This window comes from Cygnus atratus, chromosome 2 (assembly GCF_013377495.2).
Source record: "Cygnus atratus isolate AKBS03 ecotype Queensland, Australia chromosome 2, CAtr_DNAZoo_HiC_assembly, whole genome shotgun sequence".
In the NCBI taxonomy this organism is placed as follows: domain Eukaryota; kingdom Metazoa; phylum Chordata; class Aves; order Anseriformes; family Anatidae; genus Cygnus; species Cygnus atratus.
Genome location: NC_066363.1, coordinates 34,182,641 through 34,201,685, shown reverse-complemented (window position 1 = coordinate 34,201,685; position 19,045 = coordinate 34,182,641). Strand labels below are relative to the sequence as shown.

Genomic DNA, 19,045 nt, shown 5'->3' with positions numbered 1-19,045 from the left:
AAATGGTTATAAAGCATGAGCTTTGAGGGGGAAAAAGTTCAAATACTATTTAAAAAAAGTTTATTTTGAGTGGTAGAACAGTGCTTTTAAATCCAGGTGTGTGATGAAATAGTGAGGCAACACCAAGTGAAGTATTGCTGCAGTTTGCCTGTGGCTCAGGGCTCAGCCAAGCTTTGTCTGCTTGGATTGCTGAGTTGGGTCTGAAATGGGAGCAATAACATTTCTACTTAACATATGCTACTGTCTGGGTCAGAAAGTGTTCAAAAAAAAAAAAAACCACACATGCACAAAAAAAACCACAAAGAGGTATGTTTAAAAAAACACACAAAAAGAGGTGATGTTTGTTAACAAGTAGGTATCTGAAACCATCTTCCTTTCTTAGACAGGTAAGGTGTTAAGATGAACTTTCTGGTTCCCAAGCTAATGGGTAGATTTGATAAAATGCAGTATCACCAGTAAGCCTTGTAGGATGCACTAGAAATTAATTACCTCTTAACAGAAGCGATATACAAACCTCCATTTGTCACTTTACTGAGTATTTTTAACAGAAATTCAGTATACCTTCTTTTTAAGCAAGGATTGTGACCCCTTGCCGTTGTATTTATCAGAACTCATTGTTAGAAATGGAAAAAAAAAATATAAAAGGTTATAGAAGTATATTTACATTATACCACAATTATGTATGTAGCATACAGTCTGCATAATATACCTACATACACTTTTACGTGTGTTTAAAATTGGGCTTGGAAGCTTTATTCAGATGGACTTATCACCACGGTAGGTGCTTTCAGGAATCAAATCCGAACAACTTGAAAAGGCTGCGAAGCTTGCCAAAAGCAACGGAGCTTCGCTGAGAAGCCAGGAGCCAGGCGCAGGCTGCAGCACCTCTTACAGGACAAGCTGTTCAGTGCCTTCATCTGCTGCTCTGCCTGCGTTTGCTATAAGGATATGATAAGCAGAACCCCCCACACCTCTCCCCCATATTGTGACTAAAACAAACTGCTTCGGTTTGTTTTCCCCAGCCACACCGATACGAGTTAAGGACTCTTTATTTTGTCCTGTAAACCAGCTTTTCCTTTTGCACCGGTAAAGCACTGAAAACATTGATTCATTCCGGTGTGACCAAGCATTAGCAGCCTGAAGCAACCTGAGGGGGAGAAACTAATCAAGTGTGGTTGGGAGGGTGGATTTCGGTTTGGGGTTTTTCTTGCCCGTTTTTGTTCTGCTGGTTGCGGAGTAAACATAGGGATACCTCTTTCCCTTCCCCCCGAAATCCAGTTTATTAGCAGCAGTTTTCTATTTGGGCACAGGAATCCCCAACCGTGTTTCTGTGCCTGTTTGCACGGGGACTTTTTGCCCAGATTTAGCTTTGTGGTGTGGGGGGGCTGATGGCGCTCGGCGCTGGTTGATCCTGGTGTGTTCTGCAGCTGCACCCTCGGCGTAACGTGCCAGGGCTTTCCCAGGTAGCTGGTCCGGCAGCACCTACCTAGAAGGGATGAAATGATGAAATGAACAAGCTCTCCTTCCCCGCACGTTCCTCGGAACGGAGAGGGGAGACCGTTTACTTTCCATCCCGTAGGTATTGAGTTCAAACAGTCGAATGGACTAGCGCTGTCGATGTGCGCTTGATCTGTTTTCAGACCCGTTTAACTCTTACTCCACGGCAGTGTGTGTCAAAAGGAGTTGTGTGTTGTTTTTTTTTTTAAAGGCAGTAATGATGCGGGTAGCCCATAGTGCTGCTGAAATGAAATCAGGCATTACATGGGGTTATTGGTGAGAAATGGGAATTGAGGTAAAGGCGGCAGCAGCATCCTTGTAGGGGGGTGGATGGGAAGGATGCTGAGAAGGGTCTGTGGTGAGCCTGGGCACGGTGACCATGTGGAAATGCAGCCGCTTTGATACTTTTGTTTCTTTCTGAGACAGGGCAATTTTGGGACCCCTGAGACTTAAAAATCATTTAAAAAAATTAGGGACTGAGCAAAAGTATGATACTTCATTGGTTTTTGCTTTATAGATGTACCTCTTCTGTATTTTTTAACAGTTATTATCCCTGATAGGGGGAGGAGGGGGTCTTTTGTGCATCCTGAGTGTGTAAAGGACAGCCTAATAGGAGAGAGTCTAATAGGATTTTGATGGGTTGAAGGGGAAAAAAAAGTGTGTAGGGGGGACAGAGAAAGAAGAAGGGTGCATGTAAAAAAAAAAAATGCTGAAACTGGGCTTCCCCCCACTTTTTCCCCTAAGTACTTAGTATTGTTTCAAGTATGTGGAGAGCTTTTAGGTCAGGGGTGTTGATGGGTGTCCATGGGCGTGCTTTGTGTGCTGACATACAGGAGATTGTGTCCAGGGAGTGCTAAGGTGGTTTCTGGTACCTTACCCGTTTCATGTCGCTTCACCTTTTCTGTCTCTGCACACACATACTTGTGCCGCGCGCTGTGTGCCCGAGGTGCTCGTGTCCCCCGGGCTGAGGGCTGCGTGCCTCAACACCCCCAGCCTGTGTCTGTCAGCGCGTTTATGGTCAGCAGCAGTGGCTTGAGGTGACTGAACCCAGGTGCCTACAGAGCACCTGAAAAGTAAATTCTTGCCCAATAGTTGATTACGGCCACCTCAGAGAGCAGTGAAGTCTGTTTGCTTTCCAAATAAAAGGCGTTTGGGGCATCTTTGAAAAAGGGAAACAAGTGGGAATATCTCTTCCCATGCTGTGAACTATAGATAGCTTTCAGGAACCTTCAAGTGCTACAGAGCATAAGCATCATTTGCCAAGACTTTTTTTCAGTTGACAGCTATTTGCAATGCCTAGCTGGGGTGGATGGGATGAAATAAGAAACCTGCTTCCAGTGGGGAAGGTGCGGACACAAGGCTTCTGTGAGTCACCTAGATGAGAGATGCTGGCAGCGTTTTACGAAGGATTTATTAAAACTTTAGGTGATCCGTTTATTAAGTTGAACTCTTGTAGTGTAAAATACCTCTGTGGAATTTGGAACGACTGTTTCGGGTCTTACGTGCCTGGTGTGACTGCAAGTAGTTCTCTAAAGTAGCAAAACTGAGAGAATTAAGAACAAAGCACCCTCTGCGGGCTCGTGCTGCCTGGGGTGTGATAGCCATGGGAGCTTTGCTTGCACCGAGCTGAAGAGAGCGGGGCTAGGAGGAAGACGGGAAGCACCCGAAATCGCTGACGTTGTCAGAGATGAAGGGTATTTCCAGGAAGGTGCCTCCGTGCTTCTCGTTCCTTTCCCTGTTTCTCCTGTGGAGTTTTGTTCCTGTGCTTTCTGAAGTCAGAGCCCATCCTCGTGGAGGCAGCTGCCTCTAGTAAATTCAGCGTGACCCCCTTTGTCCCTCGCTCCTTGCTCTCTACGCTCACGTTCGGTTTGGGCTGTTTCTGGAGGAAGCCGAGTGCCGATGCCCCTCGGGTTCCCGTGCAGGGAGGAGCAGCCCGCCCTGCGGCAGCCGCACGGGTTGGTGCAGCACAGCTCTGGTCCCGGGGGGCTTGCGCTGGCCCCGGGAGGGCAGCGTGGGTCTCGGGCACACCTCTGCTGCTTTAATCTGCTCCTTCTTCCTGGGAAAAGGGCAGCGGGGGAGAGGGATTACCTAGACGTACACAAAGCTCGGAGCCTTAACCACGTGGATTTTTTTCATGGGAGCCGATAGTAACCGAAGTGGAGAAGTCTCAGAGGCGCCTGTGAGCTTTTATTTAATGCTGGTGTAACTCCTCTGACCACGCAGAGCTCCGTTTCCGTCCCCCCCGCCGTTGCTAGTGGTGCTGTAGCAGTAACGCGGACGCTTTTAAACCTGTCACGTGCACCCACAACCACCGGGCTGAAATCTCGTGCGCTGGGCAAGGAGCTACAACCGCTCGTGGTGCGGCCAGGCGTCTGCTTGTGGTGTCCGTAGCCCCAGCGGAAGGGGCTCCCGTAGCCACCCTGGTGTTTTTAAAGCGACCTTTCAGCGTCGTACAATAGGTGTCTCACTATTGCCACAAATCGAGGTGCACGGCAGCGCTGTGCCCGCTCTGCTTCCCATTCCCTTTCGCTCTCTGCGAGCGGGGTGGAGGAGCCAGCAATTTAAGGTGGCGTTTCTTCCGTGCTTCTCCTCTCCCTTCCTCCTCCTCCCTTTCGGGATACCCACGTTATTTCTGTGCCCGAAGTGCCGCTTGGCAGAGTTTTAAACTGCATCGGAAGCTTTTGTCCTTCGATGCCGTGCGGAAAGCAAGAAAACCCCAAAAGCGTGGTTTTAGGTCCTTTATAGCTCAGTAGGCAGAGAGACAGCTTCCCAAGTCTCTGGTCCATCCTTTGGGTGCTGAGTGGGCAGGGAGATGCCCGGGCTTCCCTTCCCAAGGGAAATGCAGGGTGTGCAGAGCTGGGGCGTGCACAGGACGTGTCCTGTTCCTGTCCCCGAGCTCCCAGCCCCTTCAGCGAGTGGCACCGCTGGCTGCGCAGCCCTCATGAATGTTAATGGGCATCTACGAGGGACTGCCGGCGTGACACCATTCGAGGCGCCCTGAATAGCTCATTGACTGCCAATTCTGTGCTTTGGGATTTTTCAGCATTACGCTTTCCCAGTGTTTGTAAGGTTGAATGAACCACCCCCCCCCCCCCCTTTTTTTTTTTGTTCCGTTTCGGGACCAAACTTTCAAGCTTCAGGTTGCTGCGTGAGATTACCCCGATGTGTCAGAGAAGTGTATCGCTAATTTAGGGTAGCTGTTTCGTAGCGGTTTCTCCAGCTGAGATTCCAGCGTAAGGAAGTTTTTTGCAACTCTTTTCCCCTCTCTCTCACCGTGGAGCAGCTCCTGCCTCTGCTTTATTGAAAACGACAGCTTAAAAGGGGTTGTGCGATCTGGGTTTGTGCCTATTTATATGGTTGTGATCAAGTACTGAAATAAGCTCTTGCCTGAGAGCAGCCAGCAAGTGCCACACCACCGAGACCTGGAGAAAGCACGTTTCTTGTGGGATCTCCCAGGCACCAGAGCATTTGGGGTAAAATCTACCGAGAAAGGGAAATCTGGGCAAAGCAGCTTTGTGAGCAGGGAGCTGGAGCTGCACCCTGAGCGAAGTCTTTGGAGGAGAGCGCTTCGAGATGTAAAAACCACTCCCTGCAGGGCTGCGTGTGTGGGTGGCGGTGCGAAGGGAAGGAAGGAGTGTGTTTTAAAAGGAGCCGAGGGGGAAAACGAAAGCTTTTGGGTTTATTGCTAGACAGGAACGTCTCAAACTTGCTCCGTCACAGGACTGTACTGGCCTGTGTACGACTAACACGCTTCTGGCATAGAAGGCCCTTAAAACGTGCGGGGTTTCTTCTGGGAGAGGTCAGCATTGAGCAATTGAAGCACCAAGGAAAACGTGGCTGAACAAGAGACTCCTGTTTGTGCTCTTCTGGTGACCCGAAACGTGTTTGTGGCCCTGGAAGCGCTGTCGCTCCGTGCTGTCCCCTCTCCGGGCCCAACGGAGCCAGGCAGCAGTACCTGGGCCCAGCTGAAGCCCAGTTAATCTGCACATTCCTGCGAGTCCCGAGGGGTTTGCGGCATCTCCGGCATTTATTTGTTCTCTCCCTTTGGGGGAAGGGAGCAGACAAAGGACTTGGCTGTGAAGGCAGCCAGCACGCTGCCAGGCTCTGCAGTAGCACTTCGAAGTGGAGATTTTGTTTGCTAGATAAGTGAAAACCGATATAAATTTGGGGTGAAAAATACAATCAATTTGCTGATTCTTCCCTCCCCCCCCTTTGCCCTCCAACCAGAGACAAAGAGTATCAGATGTGTTAAAATATAGCCTGTTGTTAGGCTAATGGGGAGCTTAGCATCAGAGTAAATGTATTTATTAAGCTCCTAATCCTTTCCTTAAAGGCTGTGGCACCCTAAAGGATCTTGATGAATAAAAATTAAATAAAAATTAAATAAAAAAAAAAAATCTAGTAGGTGGAAGAGAACCCAGTATAGATGCAAGGAATTACCCGTTTATAATGGGGAGAGTTGGGTACTGAAGGCCCTAAAGCTGAAAGAGAAATAGTCCTCAAAAAGTGGAGACTCCATGAAATATAGCGGCTGTCAAACATGGAGCAAGTGCTCCTGTAACAGCTCTTTGGGCTTGCAATGGTTTTGACCTGACATTCCCCCTGGCGGTCTGTTTTTTTTGTTTTGTTGTGTGCTTGGTTTTGCCTCTCTTAGTAGAAAATACTTAAACGTGGACACTGCCATGTATAGTCTACCTTATAATGTGTTTTTCCCTGTTTTTTAACTGTGTTCTTTGATTTATTTGCAGGAGTCGGAAACTTCAGATCAGAAACATCCCACCACACTTGCAGTGGGAGGTAGGAAATTACTTTAAAAATTAAGATGTTCGTGTTTAAAATGGTGTTTCTGTTTCTCTCTTCACCCCCAAGACTCTTCCCCTTCCCCCACCTTTCACTTGCTGTGCACACACCACCCATTCTTTTCTGGGGAAAAATCCTTTGGAAGAGGGAACAATAGAGCCTTCTAAGCAATTCAGATAACTGCCTTCATTTTTGTGCTCCGAGTTAACCATAAAAAATGTTGAAATGGATTCTTTGGTGAACGCTGACTTCCTGATGCAGTCACTTGCTTTGACTGAAAGCTTGTCCATTTCAGACCTTGCTGGTGTATGGGCTCAGTAATCTTAAGATTTCAAGATTTAAGTCTTCAGATTTAAACACTTGGCCAAAACCTTTACAAAAGCAGACAATTAATACAGATCTATTTTTTTCTTTGATTCCCTCCCCCCCCCCATCTTTTGTTTCTCTTCAGTGAGTGGCATTACAGCAAATTATTTGCTCGTGTTATTACGGTTATGGACTCTCCCCAATATATTGTGTACTTGTTGTTAATGCTCTGCAAAATGGTGTTATTTTTACATTAAGTGGGCTACTGTGAGAACAGATAATTTTCTTCTTTTATACCTTGTATGTGTTTAAAACATTGGCTTACCACTACTAAGATGTGAAAACATCCTTTCACCTGAGGGAGCTTGGTGGGCAGAGGGATTGAGGTTAAAGTGCTGGTAGTGTTCTCCTCTTGGTCTACCTACTTCATCCAACTTTGTCTGCTGCTACCTCTTCATTTACACTCCGATTGTCTCCTAGCTTAGAAGAAAGATGGAGACATTACTTGTCCGATCTAGGCTGTTAAACCAGACGATTTCTGCAGGGTAGCAGCAAACACCACCTTTCTCGCTGCTGATGTCTGTCCTTCTGGTGTGTGCTGTCAGCATAAGCGTTTCCACTGCACTTGCTGAACCTTTCTGCTCCCCTCAGTTGAGCCATATCCATTTGATACATTTTTATTTGAAATTCATAGCCACTTTTTTTTTTGTCGTGCCCTTGGCACCAGCTATTAACTCCTTGGGAAGAGGAGTAATAGAAATGGTTGAGGGTGACTGGTTTGAGGATTAGTTTGTTTTTTTGATATAAACCTCAAGTAGCCTCTGAGGGCTTGGGGTAGGAGCGAGTATCAGAGCAGGGTCATACGGTTCAGAAAAAGGGGAATAAATGATGTAAGCACAGGGCAAAGAACATCAAAAGGTGTTCACCTGCTGGGCCCTTCTTACATGTATGTATCTGTTAGTGCTAGTATGTTACAGGTTTCTATCCTGATTTTGCTCTGCTTCCTGATTTGTAATTTTTCCCTTTCCTTGTCTATTGCTACAGTTTTTGTGGTGACCTCTGGTTCCACTGCAGGGATGGTCCCTCTGCTCCACCTGTTCAAAACACTGTAACTTCCTAAAGTTACAAGGCAAGAGTTAAGATTATCCATCCTGACACCACCCTGACTGTGCCCAGGTGTCCTGAAGTTGCTTGTGCAGACCTGGGCCTTTGCCTGGGCGCAGAATTTAGAGGGATCAGCCCCCAGGATAACCTGTACAGTGCTTTTGCATTTCCCAATGGCATCGGGGCTGCTTGCCAAGTACAGGTTGTCCTCAAACTTCCTGAAGTTTTGCTTTGTAAATGCTGGAGGTCTGTTCTGCACTCAGAAGGTAAGTTCACAGGTTCTCTAAGAAGTACTGCTGACAAAATAGGGCAGATGGTGATTAAGTTCATCAGAGGATTGTCTTACGTCAAGCTTTCCTTGGGTTCTGGTACCTTTTGGTGCTGAAGGACCTTGCCAAAACTTCTCTTGAGCACTGTAAGAAAGCTTTGGATGGTTCCTCCTAAAAGCGAGTCTTTCTTGCAGCCAGCTACTTGGTAGGGAGTGTAAGTTTGTACCTACAGAGAGGGGCTTACATTGGAGTAACATTCTTGCCTAATGTTTTCTGAGAGGGTGGTGTGTGTGTGTGTGTGGCAGCTGGAGCAATTTCACTTCGTAAATTGTTTCTTATAGTCCCTCTGTGCCAATCTGCTTGCTTCATCACTCCTTTGTTAATTGCTTGAATCAAGACTGACTTCTTCTAATGGGTGTGAACTCCTTAAAGCCAAGCTAGAAACAACCAATGAGAGAGGTCTCTGGGTTAGTTTGGTCAGTCACCACTAAACATACAGGAGGGCTGAAATACAAAACACGCTCATTACCCTGCAACAACTTTCTTTTTGTGGTGACATAGGGATATGTGAAATGGACTGAAGAAAGAGTAATGTTTTGGGGAGAATTTGTTCTAGTGTAATCATCGTTATGAAGGGTACCTTGTCATTCTGTGCAGAGGCATTGGCTTAAGCTCTACTGAATTATGTCTTGTTTTGCTCTTTGTAGAAGACAAACATGGAAAGCCTACAGCTGTGGTCCTAGCAGTCATGGTGTGTGCCTTCAGTTCAGTGCCTCCTGGCTCTGCTTGCTGCCAGCTTGTCATGCAGTGCTATCTGAGTCCTGGGCCTTGTAGGACTGGAACCAGCGAGGCTCTGTGAGCACACAACAGAGGGATCCTTGACTTACACCCAAAAAAGGATCTTCCACAAAACTACTTAAGATAAGGAGGACACCCCTAGTGTTCTCAAATGCAGCTCCTTGGGCCCAGAGAAAGCAGGTTCTTACCTGGGGTCTGGAGTAGTAGTGAGGGTGCTGGTCTTGTGTAAGAGAGAAAACACTGAACTTTAGTGTTAGGGAAAGCTTGTCTTCCCTTTGGAAGAGAGTGATTATCCTGAAGACTCACAAGACTTTATTTGACCCATAAAATTATTCCAAAGAGAAAATAGTGGGTGTAAATGGCCAGGGAGTAACAAGCATTTATTAATAAGACTCTTCATAAACCAGGTGCACAAATTCCTAGATTAACTATGCATTTTTCTGGATGTCTTTTTGGAGAAAAGCGTGCCAGCTAGTTTTCTCCTATGGAGAGGTTGAACTAGTTCCTGAATAAAATACTTTTACAGCCAGGCATAGCAAGTGGATTTGTGTTCATTCCTTCGTTAGGTTTGCTGTGTACTTATCAGACCGTTGTGGTGTAAGTAAAAGAGGTAAGATAACCCTTTTAGACCAAGTTCAGAGTGAAGTGGCAGAAGAAAGGCAGATAATGACCTGATGTAATCTGATGAGTTGCTACATTTAAACAAGACCACAACGTTTTACCCTGAAGAGTTTGTTCTTAAAGTGCAGCTATAAAAGATAATATTCTGATGTACTTCAAGGCATTTAAGGTTAAATTTGTACAAAACTAGCCTGGTAATTAATTTGAACTTTGAAAGAGGATTTTTGGCAAGGTTCTGCAAGTTTCTGTACCTGGGGATTGGATATTTTTGGACTCTTTGCCCAGCCATGGAAGACTGGAGGTGGAGGGAAGGCAGCATCTGCGTGAACTAAACTGAGTGCTTGCCCTAGACTGAGGCTGGAGTATGGACTGCGGTCTGTGAGCATGTTCTCTACTCATCCAGAAGGTCACTTGCAGAAGGACATGTGCATTAACAGATTTTATTTTTTAAATAAAGCGAAGTTTCACTTGTTGAGATTGTTTGGAGGAGTAAAACCACAATTAGTGCACATCTTCTAGTGACAGTGGGCGGGTATAATTTTTTTCCACTTTTTTCTCCTTACTTATCAAATACAAAGTCCAGATTGGATGCTAAGAATTGAGGCAAGAGGAGTCGTTGCCATACTGCCTTTTCCTGTTCTCCACACATACCATCTTGTCTCTCTCATTGGAGACAAACACCCTGGCTTTATAGTCTGCAGAAAACTTAAAAGCTGTGTTACCCTTTCCTGAACTGTGTTCTCTTGCACAATAATGTACTGTTTTGAGTCTTAATTTGTAATCACAACTTCTATCTTAGCTTGCGAGCATTCGGTGCTGGAGGTGTATTTACAAGACAATGATATGCCTTCCAGAAAGACGTCTAGGTGTGGAGATTTAAAACTGAAGTACCCAGACTTTGTTCCTGACGGGTTCAACATGATGGGAGTCCAAGTAGGGTTCTCTTCCTGAGAGGGAACTATTACGTGAACTCTTTAAAGCATTTTAAAACTAGCTTTTTCAGCGCAGAAGATGCTTCAAGAAATTTACTTTCCAAATATTTTTTCCATGTTTAGTGAATTGAGAGCTAGAGAACAGATTTTCAGAACACAGATGGTGTAAGAAGCAGCACTTGCTGGCTCAGCGGGAAGGTAGCTGTTGAAGAGTTCTCACTTATCTTCTGCAGGCTTATTTCCTTATTGGTTTGTTTGGAGCAGATAAACAGATACAGTGTTGATGAACTCTGTAATAAAAAAAGGTAGACTAAAAGCCCAGCCTGTGGAGTGTGAACCTGTTGAGTGAGCGGAGAAGCAAGGAAAACATTGTGAGTGTGTATTTCTAGCTTGCAGGTTGCTTTTGGGGATAGGAACATGTGGGAAGGGAGGTCTGAGTTAACTCCTCCAAAGGTAAAAGTTTGTTACTAACCACGGTTTGCTTTTCCTCGCTCTTCCACGGAAATGAAAAAACAGTCTCTTAGCTCTGTTGAGACCTCTGATGCTTTCGATTCTCTCTGCGGAAGTAGTAACAGAGAAGGATTTCTGGATGAGAGTTGCAGTGTGAGTACACGTTCTGCATTGAGATTTGGCAGCGCAAGAAGAGTGGAGATGGCACAAACCTATTTGCATATACTGTAAGACAGCGTTCAGCTTCTTGAAAAGAAGTGAGACTGATTGTGATTGGGAGGAAAAGTTAGTATATCTTACAGTGCATATCACTACTTCTCCTGGTGATCTGTAGTAGTTATTACTTGGATCAAAACTGCTGAGCTGTGTCAAGCTTTTCGGTTTGCTTTTTTTGGTGCGTGGTGGCTTTTTTAGTTCCGTGATTTTGTCATAGAAATATAGTGTAAAAAACTAATTTTTGCTGAACGGTACCTGCTCGTGACGCAGCTTATTCTAGATTACCAAGGATATGAAGAATGGATAGGTGAGGAACTTAACATGTTGTAAGAAAAAAGGAAAAACACGGAACCATTGCAATTAAGAATGAATAAGAATTATACAAAGCGGATACTTCTTATAAAGCAAGACGTAAAGGGAAGGTGCAGGAATGAGCTGAGCTACACGCAGAATCAACAGTAAAGAGGTTTAAAATATATGAAATATGATCTTTTACCTCAAGCCTTCTCCAAGCATCCGAGCCATAAAAATAATACATAGCTATAAAAATGCTAGTAGAATGCTAAGCACGCACGAATAACTTTTATCTGCTGCTGCTGTCTAGGTGCAGCAATCTCTGGTAGGGATCCTTGTTTTCTGTTCCCTCCTCAGCGTGCTCCATCAGGCACTAAGCTGTGTATCTCTTGCCTGTTGCTACTAGCCCTGCTCTGTGGGAAAATGGAGAATGCGTTATTCTGTTCTCTGCAGCAGTCTTTTACATGCCTGGAGGTCTGTAATGTGCAGAGAGGGGTGAGGAGAGTTGAAGCTCTTTCAGCCTCTTCTCAGGATTCCTGTTCCTAGGCAATCTATTGTTCTTGTGACAGTCTTCAGGAGATGTCCCGTCAAGTTTCTCCAGAGTAGCTTCTGTACGTTAAGATCACTCTGAGTTCTTGCTTTGTCCTCTGTTATATTTGCACTCCACTTCAGCCTTATGTTGTCTTCAGATTTAATACACATACACCTGATACAACACTGGGTGTGGAAATGAAACAGCTTTCTAGTTGGACAGCAGACTGGTAATGACTTATCTGATTACAAGGTCAACTACTCACCTGCTGTTGTAGTGTTGGTATTTATCTTGGAGTCTCCTGTGGGGTGACAATGTCGAGAGCCTTCTGAAAAGCTCTGTGGCTCGTCTCGTGTGTGTGTAGATGAATTCTGTTATAACATGAAGCTAGAAAGATTTACCAAGAATTACACCTTCAAACAAATGTTGATCATGATATTGGTCATTGCCTATTTGCTTTTCCTCTTCGTATTACACTTTTGTTTTAAATAATGTGACCTAGTTTCCACCTTCTTCCCTGCTTCTTGTGATCTGTTCGTGTACCACATGCTCTTGTTCCTGTGCCATTTTGGAGGGCACCACTGGCAGCCTGTTCAGTGGCTCCTCTGAATAGGTGTTCACAGCTGCGTTGTCTCCCCAGCTGACGCCTGAGATACTGAACTCCGTTGCCTGTCACCTTTGTGCTTTGGATGGTTCAGCTACATTGCAAAAAGCTTCATCCAAGTGATGGATCTTGCTTTTCTTAGTGGTGGTGTAATCACCACCCTGTGGGATTCTGCATCGAGGAAGCCAATTTAGCCAGGACTTTGTGTAACCTAACTGCAGGGGAGTAACTGTAACCGAACTGGTGCAGGGGAGAACACGGGCAGAAGGGGATGGGACCAGTGGTGCCTGTTCTTGTTGTATTTGGGGAGGGGAGGAGGGGGAAGCTCCCTCCCCAAGATTGATGGGACTTTTAAGGCAGGTTGTCCGTGTCGTTTGTAGTAACGGTTGAAGTTTTGGGTCTGTGGTTCTCATGGTTAAAGGTTCACCAGCTCTGCTCCCTCCCAGGGTGAGAGCCCACAGCCGGCCAGGTCTGTGCCCTCCACCAGCAGCCCCTAGGACGTGATGCACAGCCCCTGGCTGCCTGCTGGTCCTGCATCTGTACCTCTGCAACGCAGGGGCTTTGCTCTCCTGCCAAAAGGAAAAGAGAAGATGGTCTTCCCTCGTTTCTGCTACCTGACCAGGGCCCCACAGTTTGCTTTAACTGTTCTGCCTGAGCTGTGCACATTTCCTATCCTCTAGCAGGGCTTAGCAGCAGGTGAGGCAACCTGATACAGGGAAGTGCCCGCCTCTGCGGCAGACCACCCGGCTCAGCACTTAAGTCAACATACAGGCTTACGCTGGTGGGTTTTAATTGCCTGGCTTAATTACGGGGGGCGATATTTACAGGTATATGTGAGGTAATAAACACCTTTTGCAGGTGTTTAAAATGCAGGGTGTGGGAGCGAAGGTCTCTGGGTAAGCACGTAATGAGCATATTTCTCACTTGAAGTGACTTATTCATGCAAGTGTTCGCTATAGGAGCGCTGATAATTTGCTTGGAGTTGTAATCAAGGGGGAAAGATACAGGGAAAGTCTTCTACTCTTAAAAGTGGACTCCAGATTTCTGCTCAGAATACCCAACTTTTTTTACGTAAATAAGACCCTGATTTATTTTTTATAGTTGATAGTGATGCTCCTGTCAAACATCTGCCCCCATTTTAGAGTTAATGTTCCAGCTGCTGCTACTGGAGATGCATTGCTGTGCTTTTATTATACTTCTAAGGTTAGAAAACTAGTGTTTTTTTCTAATTTGTATTGCTTGTGTAAGAAAGAAAGAAGTTCCAGGTGAGGTCAGGGCTCTGCTCTGCAAAAATCTGTTTTTGTGCCCAATTTTGATCTTACAGGGTGCAGGAAGGAATAACTTATGATCCCTCAACTTGCCAGAAATATTCTAGTACTTAAAACAGTTGTTAGTGTGCAAGAATTCTGGCAATGTCACCATAGGATTGCTTGGCAGCGTTAGAACAGTGTATTGTTCCTAAGCCTAGAATAATATGGTTACTTGTGTATTGGGTTTTTTTGGACGCTTATTTCATTATGTTTAGTATATGGAACTAACAGCGATTCCAAAAACTTGAGAGGCCTAAAAATACACACAGCTTGCTTGGCTCAAAGCATTTCTTGTGAAACCAACCATCAGCTTTTACCTTTCTAGAACTGCAAATAAAAAGCATAGAAGCATAGAATGGTTTGCTTTGGAAAGGACCCTGAAGATCCACCCCTCCTGCCATGGGCAAGGACGCCTTTCACTAGATCAGGTTGTCCCTGTGAAGCTGTTTGTTCAAAGGCTCAGTTGCCAAAGTCTTGCATCTCTTAGCTATAATTTTCACTAAAGGAGTCACTTTAATCATTGTGCAACCTCTTGATCCAGCGTTGCGATGTGCAATGTGTACTTTCATGGAATTACAAAACAGTTCAGGTTGGAAGGGACCCCGGGAGGTTTGTAGTTCAACTTTCTGCTCAAAGCAAGGCCTGTATTGAGTTCAGACTATGTTGTGTTTAGGGTTTTATCCAGTCTTGGAAACCTGCAGGAATGGAGTCTGCACAACCCTTGTGAGCAACCAGTTCCAAGGGTCAATGTTTGTCTTAAAGCTGTTTTCCTTAGAGCCAGCAAAGACCTCTCCTGTGTAAATTTCTGTTTTCTCTTGTCCCATCCTGCATTTCTGTGAAGAGCTTGGCTCCGTCTTCTCAGTGCTCTCTGGAGCAGCCTGCTGTGATGTCCCCCTCAAAGCCCTCTCTCCTCTGGGTTGAACAAGCTTTCTTCCCTCAGCCTTTCCTCACTGGCCAAGTGCTCCAGCCCTGAGCCATCTTAGAGGCCCTCTACTTGTTTCAGGTTATCAACGTTGCTCTGTATTAAAGGTCTGAAAATTGGATGCCCGACTTAAGTGTTGTCATCCCTCGTTATTCAGCATTCGTTTACTTCCCTCCACCCACTGCCCGTCCTCTGTTGATACAGCCCAGGTTGCTGTTGATCTTTGCAATGGGCTCATGTTCAACTCGCTGTCCATCAAAACCCCACGTGCTCTTTCCAGCAGATCTGCTCTCCAACCAGGCAGTCCAACGCCCGGGGGGTTCCTTTCCCAGAGCAGGGTTTTGCATTTCTCCTCGTTAAATCCCACCAGATCCCAGTTGGCCTGTTTCTCTGGCCTCTGTGGGTCCCTCTGGGTGGCAGCCCGGCCTTCCAGCATGTTGCCTCTTCCCCTCAACTTGATCCCATTCCCAAACCTGAGGAGGGTGTGCTGTAACACCACCTCCGGGGCATTGATAAAAACGTTAAGGGCAGGTCCAGGGACAAACCACTTGGCGTTGGCCTCCAGGCAGAGTGCTGTCCCGTGGGCCCGACTGTCCCCTGGGCCCGACTGTCTCGCCAGTTACCAGCTATAGTGCTGTTGCTGTTGGGCCTGGAAATGCTGCAAGTCTCTCGCTTGCGTGCATGAGAGGGAAATGTCTGTGAATTGTACTGCAGCTCTGCAGATACAACTGAAGTTGCATGCCATGGTTGGCTAAATTGCCTTAAATCTAAGGAGGAGTTAACCTGTTCTGAACTTCACACGTAATTGTGTGAAGCTGGGACTCTAGCAGCATAAAAAGCAAACTGCCAAGGGATCGCTTGGTAAAAATTGTAGCTTCTGAAAACCATTTCCATTTTAAATGCATCTTCAGTTTGGAAAGTTGTAAGGAAAGTCCCAAGGTATGTTTCCTGACCTTTGACAGAATACACCTTTTAAAGATGTGTTCTCATCTCTATCAAAGCTATTGACACAGCTTTTCTGTGTCTTTGGCATGTAAACTTAGTCTCTCCTAATTAATTATTTGTGCCGTCTGTGATGTTCAATCTTGCTCACTTTAGTTTCTGTATGTGAAATGAGGAACCAGTAGCTCCTAGCAGTGCTGGATCTTCTGTAAGAGTGCTGGCAGGGTGTTGGGAGTGCAGCCCAAAAAATTCCAGGTGGAATTAGATGTCAGTATCTTTTTGTTTTGGAAGTGCATATACAGCTGCTGACAAAGCTATGTGCTTTTTATAAACAAAGATGTCCTTTAAGTTTTGTAAAATTAACATGATTAAGAAACTATTGTCCTGCTTCTGGAGAAGTTCCCAAGTCATTTCAGGTACCTGCTTTGACAGAAGATGTAAGTAGACGGGATCATCTCTTAAGAATTGCTGGTTTTATAATTTGAGAAGAACTGAAGGACTCCCACAAATGACTTGTTCTTTAGGCGACAATAGAAGTGTTATGAGCTCTTGTTGATGGTAGACAAAGAAACAGAAAAATGTTCAAGTGTCCTCAATGATTATTTTTTTTAATCCACTTAGAGTTTGTGCATAAAGAACATGAAAAGAGTAACGCTGGGTTAGATGAAAGGTATATGAGTAGTCCTGTATCCAGTTTCTGCTGTGCCCTGGGAGGAGTACAGGAATAAAGGCAAGGATGTGGTGGTGATCCTTTATACTCTCCTGGCTTTTGGTGTTTTGCAGCCCTGGAACTTAAAAACCCAGAAATAGTGCATTTGGGGTTGCAAAATTCATCTAGAGCTTCTGTGAACGCGTTCTTGAACTAACGCAAATATTCAGCATCCACAGTATACTGCGGTGAAGAGTTGCATGGTTTAAGGGCATGTTGCAGGGAGAACCATCTCCTCTTGTTTGCTTTGAACTTCTGCTGGCTAGTCTCACCTGCCTCCGAGCTCCTGTATTGGAAGAAAGAATGGGTAGTAGTAGATTAATGAAATTTTCTCCCTCTCTACTTCCCTTATTATTTTAAGGACCTTTATTTCTCAACCAGTTTTCTTCCAGGCTGTGAAGAGTGGTAGCCTGTGTAGTTGTCTTCGCGTTGAAGCTGGTCCCTATCTTTTGATTATCGTCATCCCATTCTTGGAAATTCTATTTTGAGTTGAGGGACTGAATCTGCAGCCAGTTTTGTCATTCATTTAAAGTTATTTCACTTTATGAAGGTATTTGCTTTCAGAGACTGCTGTGTATGCCTTAGGTTTTGCTCCTTAAAAAGGAAAAAAAAACCTGCAGTGGAGCTGGTGGAAAGTTAATCAGTGGAATGGGGATTGCTGCTTTTTTCTCAAGAGAGCAACAGACTTAAATTTTTTTTTATGACAGTCATGGGAAAAATCTACATTATCAGTAGTGCAGATCCTCTTCTGGGCTTGCCGCTGGTTGCCAGGAAATGTTACATTCGAATCATATGTGTACCACATGTTGACCTAACTTTATGCAACTTGCTCTTGTGTAGAGGGAGGGAAACAAAACGTGCTTATTTCCAAGGGGCCAACCAGTTTCAGCCCTTTGCATTGCGCACATAATGGTAGCAAGCACATCCCTCCTCACACATGCTCCTAGGGGTGAAAGGTTTTCTTTTCTTGATTGAGGAGGTGGAAGGTGGCTCTCGGGCTACTTCTATGGAGATCAAGTCTGCTGGCACTCCTGCAGAAGCTGTCTGGCTGCTGCCAGCTCTGCAAGCCTACTGCTTCATTGCCTCTGCATCCCCTTTCTGCTCCTTCCTCAGTGACTTTTAGCTGTGGTCTCTAATTTGGACACCCAAGACTGAGCCCCCATCCGTGTCTCTTACAGCTCCTACTTGCTTTCATCTAGTAGTACTGAAAGTCTTGGGTTATTCCTTGGTCATGTGCAGGGGAAAAAAAAAAAACACAAGCTCAGCTGCGGAGCCTCCTGCAGAAAGAGGGAGATGGGTATGATCGAGGCAAGCAGTGAGGCTGCCGTACCAAGCAAGGGAAAATGCCACGGGCTTATGGAAAGGTGAGAAATGCCAACAGAATCTGCCCTGCAGCTGCATAATGCCATCTCGTACGGCAGCTGGTGATCAGTGCAAGAGTCTGGATGCCCTGGTGGGCCAGGCACTTGCTGCTGGGTTGAGGATGTGAAGAACAGCTTGGAGATCTTTGAGACCTAGCTGGATGTCAACTGAGGCAAAGCTTGCTGAGCAGGGGGAAGGGAGATCAAGTTGTGTTAATGCGTTTCCTTTTTTAAGTTTTCTTGTTATTTTGAAGCCTGAAGCTCCCTCTGATCCTGTGTCTCAAACTGGTAGCCAAGTGCATGTGGGCAGGGAAGGAAGGGAATGTAACTTGAAATAGCTCCCTTATTTTCAGCTGCTTTGGAAGTCGTGGCAATCAAAGGGGGGGTTGTGACTAAAAGCCATCAAAACCACTTCCAAGCACATGCGTTTTTGTGGAGCAAATGAGCAGAATTTTTAGAATATAATGCAAACAGGAAAACGCTATGAAGACTATAGCTCACCATTAACTTGAGGGGGGAAGGAAGGTATATTAAAACTATCATTGTAAACAGCCTTCTTGTTCTAAAGTTCCCTTTTTTCCTAATAAGGGACTGAGTGCACGTGTAATTCTTGGGACACCTTTTATTGGGTGTTGGGTTTTTCTTGGTTGCTTTTAGTTAATAGAATCAGGCTGTTACGTGAATAGTAGATAGCTATTCATGCAACACTTTCGCTTATTCACTCACACTGAACTCACAGTTCCTCAGTGTGAGCAGCAACCAGGAGGCCAACCTCAACTATGTACTCTGAAGTGGAGGCTTATAATGTGCCAGTGGCCTCTAGGTTGGTGTTCCTTAGTCCTTTGTTACACTGGATGTGCAGTAAGTGTATAGTGTGTATCTGTGCGTATATATCTGTAATCTTCGTCTGTCTGCATAGAGCAGTCATTGACCTTTTAGGATGTGGTCGATGTGGTCTTAGTTGTGCATCTGTTGTTGATGTTCACGTGTGCTAGCGTCTCTGTACAAATTCAGCAGGCTGTTGGTATGCAGGACACTCACAACCTACGTTCCCAGCACATCTTTCTTCTCTTTGGCATGTTGTATTCTAGTAACTCTTCCTCTATCCAAATGTGTAGAAGTCTACAGGAACCATTCCTGTGAGCTTGCAAAGAAAGGATGCTTATTACATCCTGACCCCAAAATTTGTTGGGGGAGAACCTCACATTTTGTCAGCTCAGGAGCGGAGACAAAAGCCCGGTGGTGCTGCTCAATGTTAGAGAAGTGTCCATGGCTTCCACCGCTTTTCTACGTGACTTAATTCTTGGTCTGTGCTGATGTCAAGTGATGCCTTCGTGCTTTGTAGAAATGTGTGTTCTGGTGACTGTTGTGAAAGTAA

At 45.4% G+C, this 19,045-nt stretch overlaps 1 protein-coding gene across 2 annotated transcripts in view; it reads left to right on the top strand.

The window, feature by feature from the left end:
* The window catches only part of IGF2BP3 (insulin like growth factor 2 mRNA binding protein 3), a 109,560-nt gene that overhangs the window by 17,521 nt on the left and 72,994 nt on the right, over positions 1 to 19,045 (top strand). For both annotated transcript variants that reach the window (XM_035562452.2, XM_050708833.1), the window contains exon 4: positions 6,246 to 6,294. In XM_035562452.2, the coding sequence (XP_035418345.1) occupies positions 6,246 to 6,294 (49 nt within the window). The remainder of the gene's footprint in view (positions 1 to 6,245; positions 6,295 to 19,045) is intronic.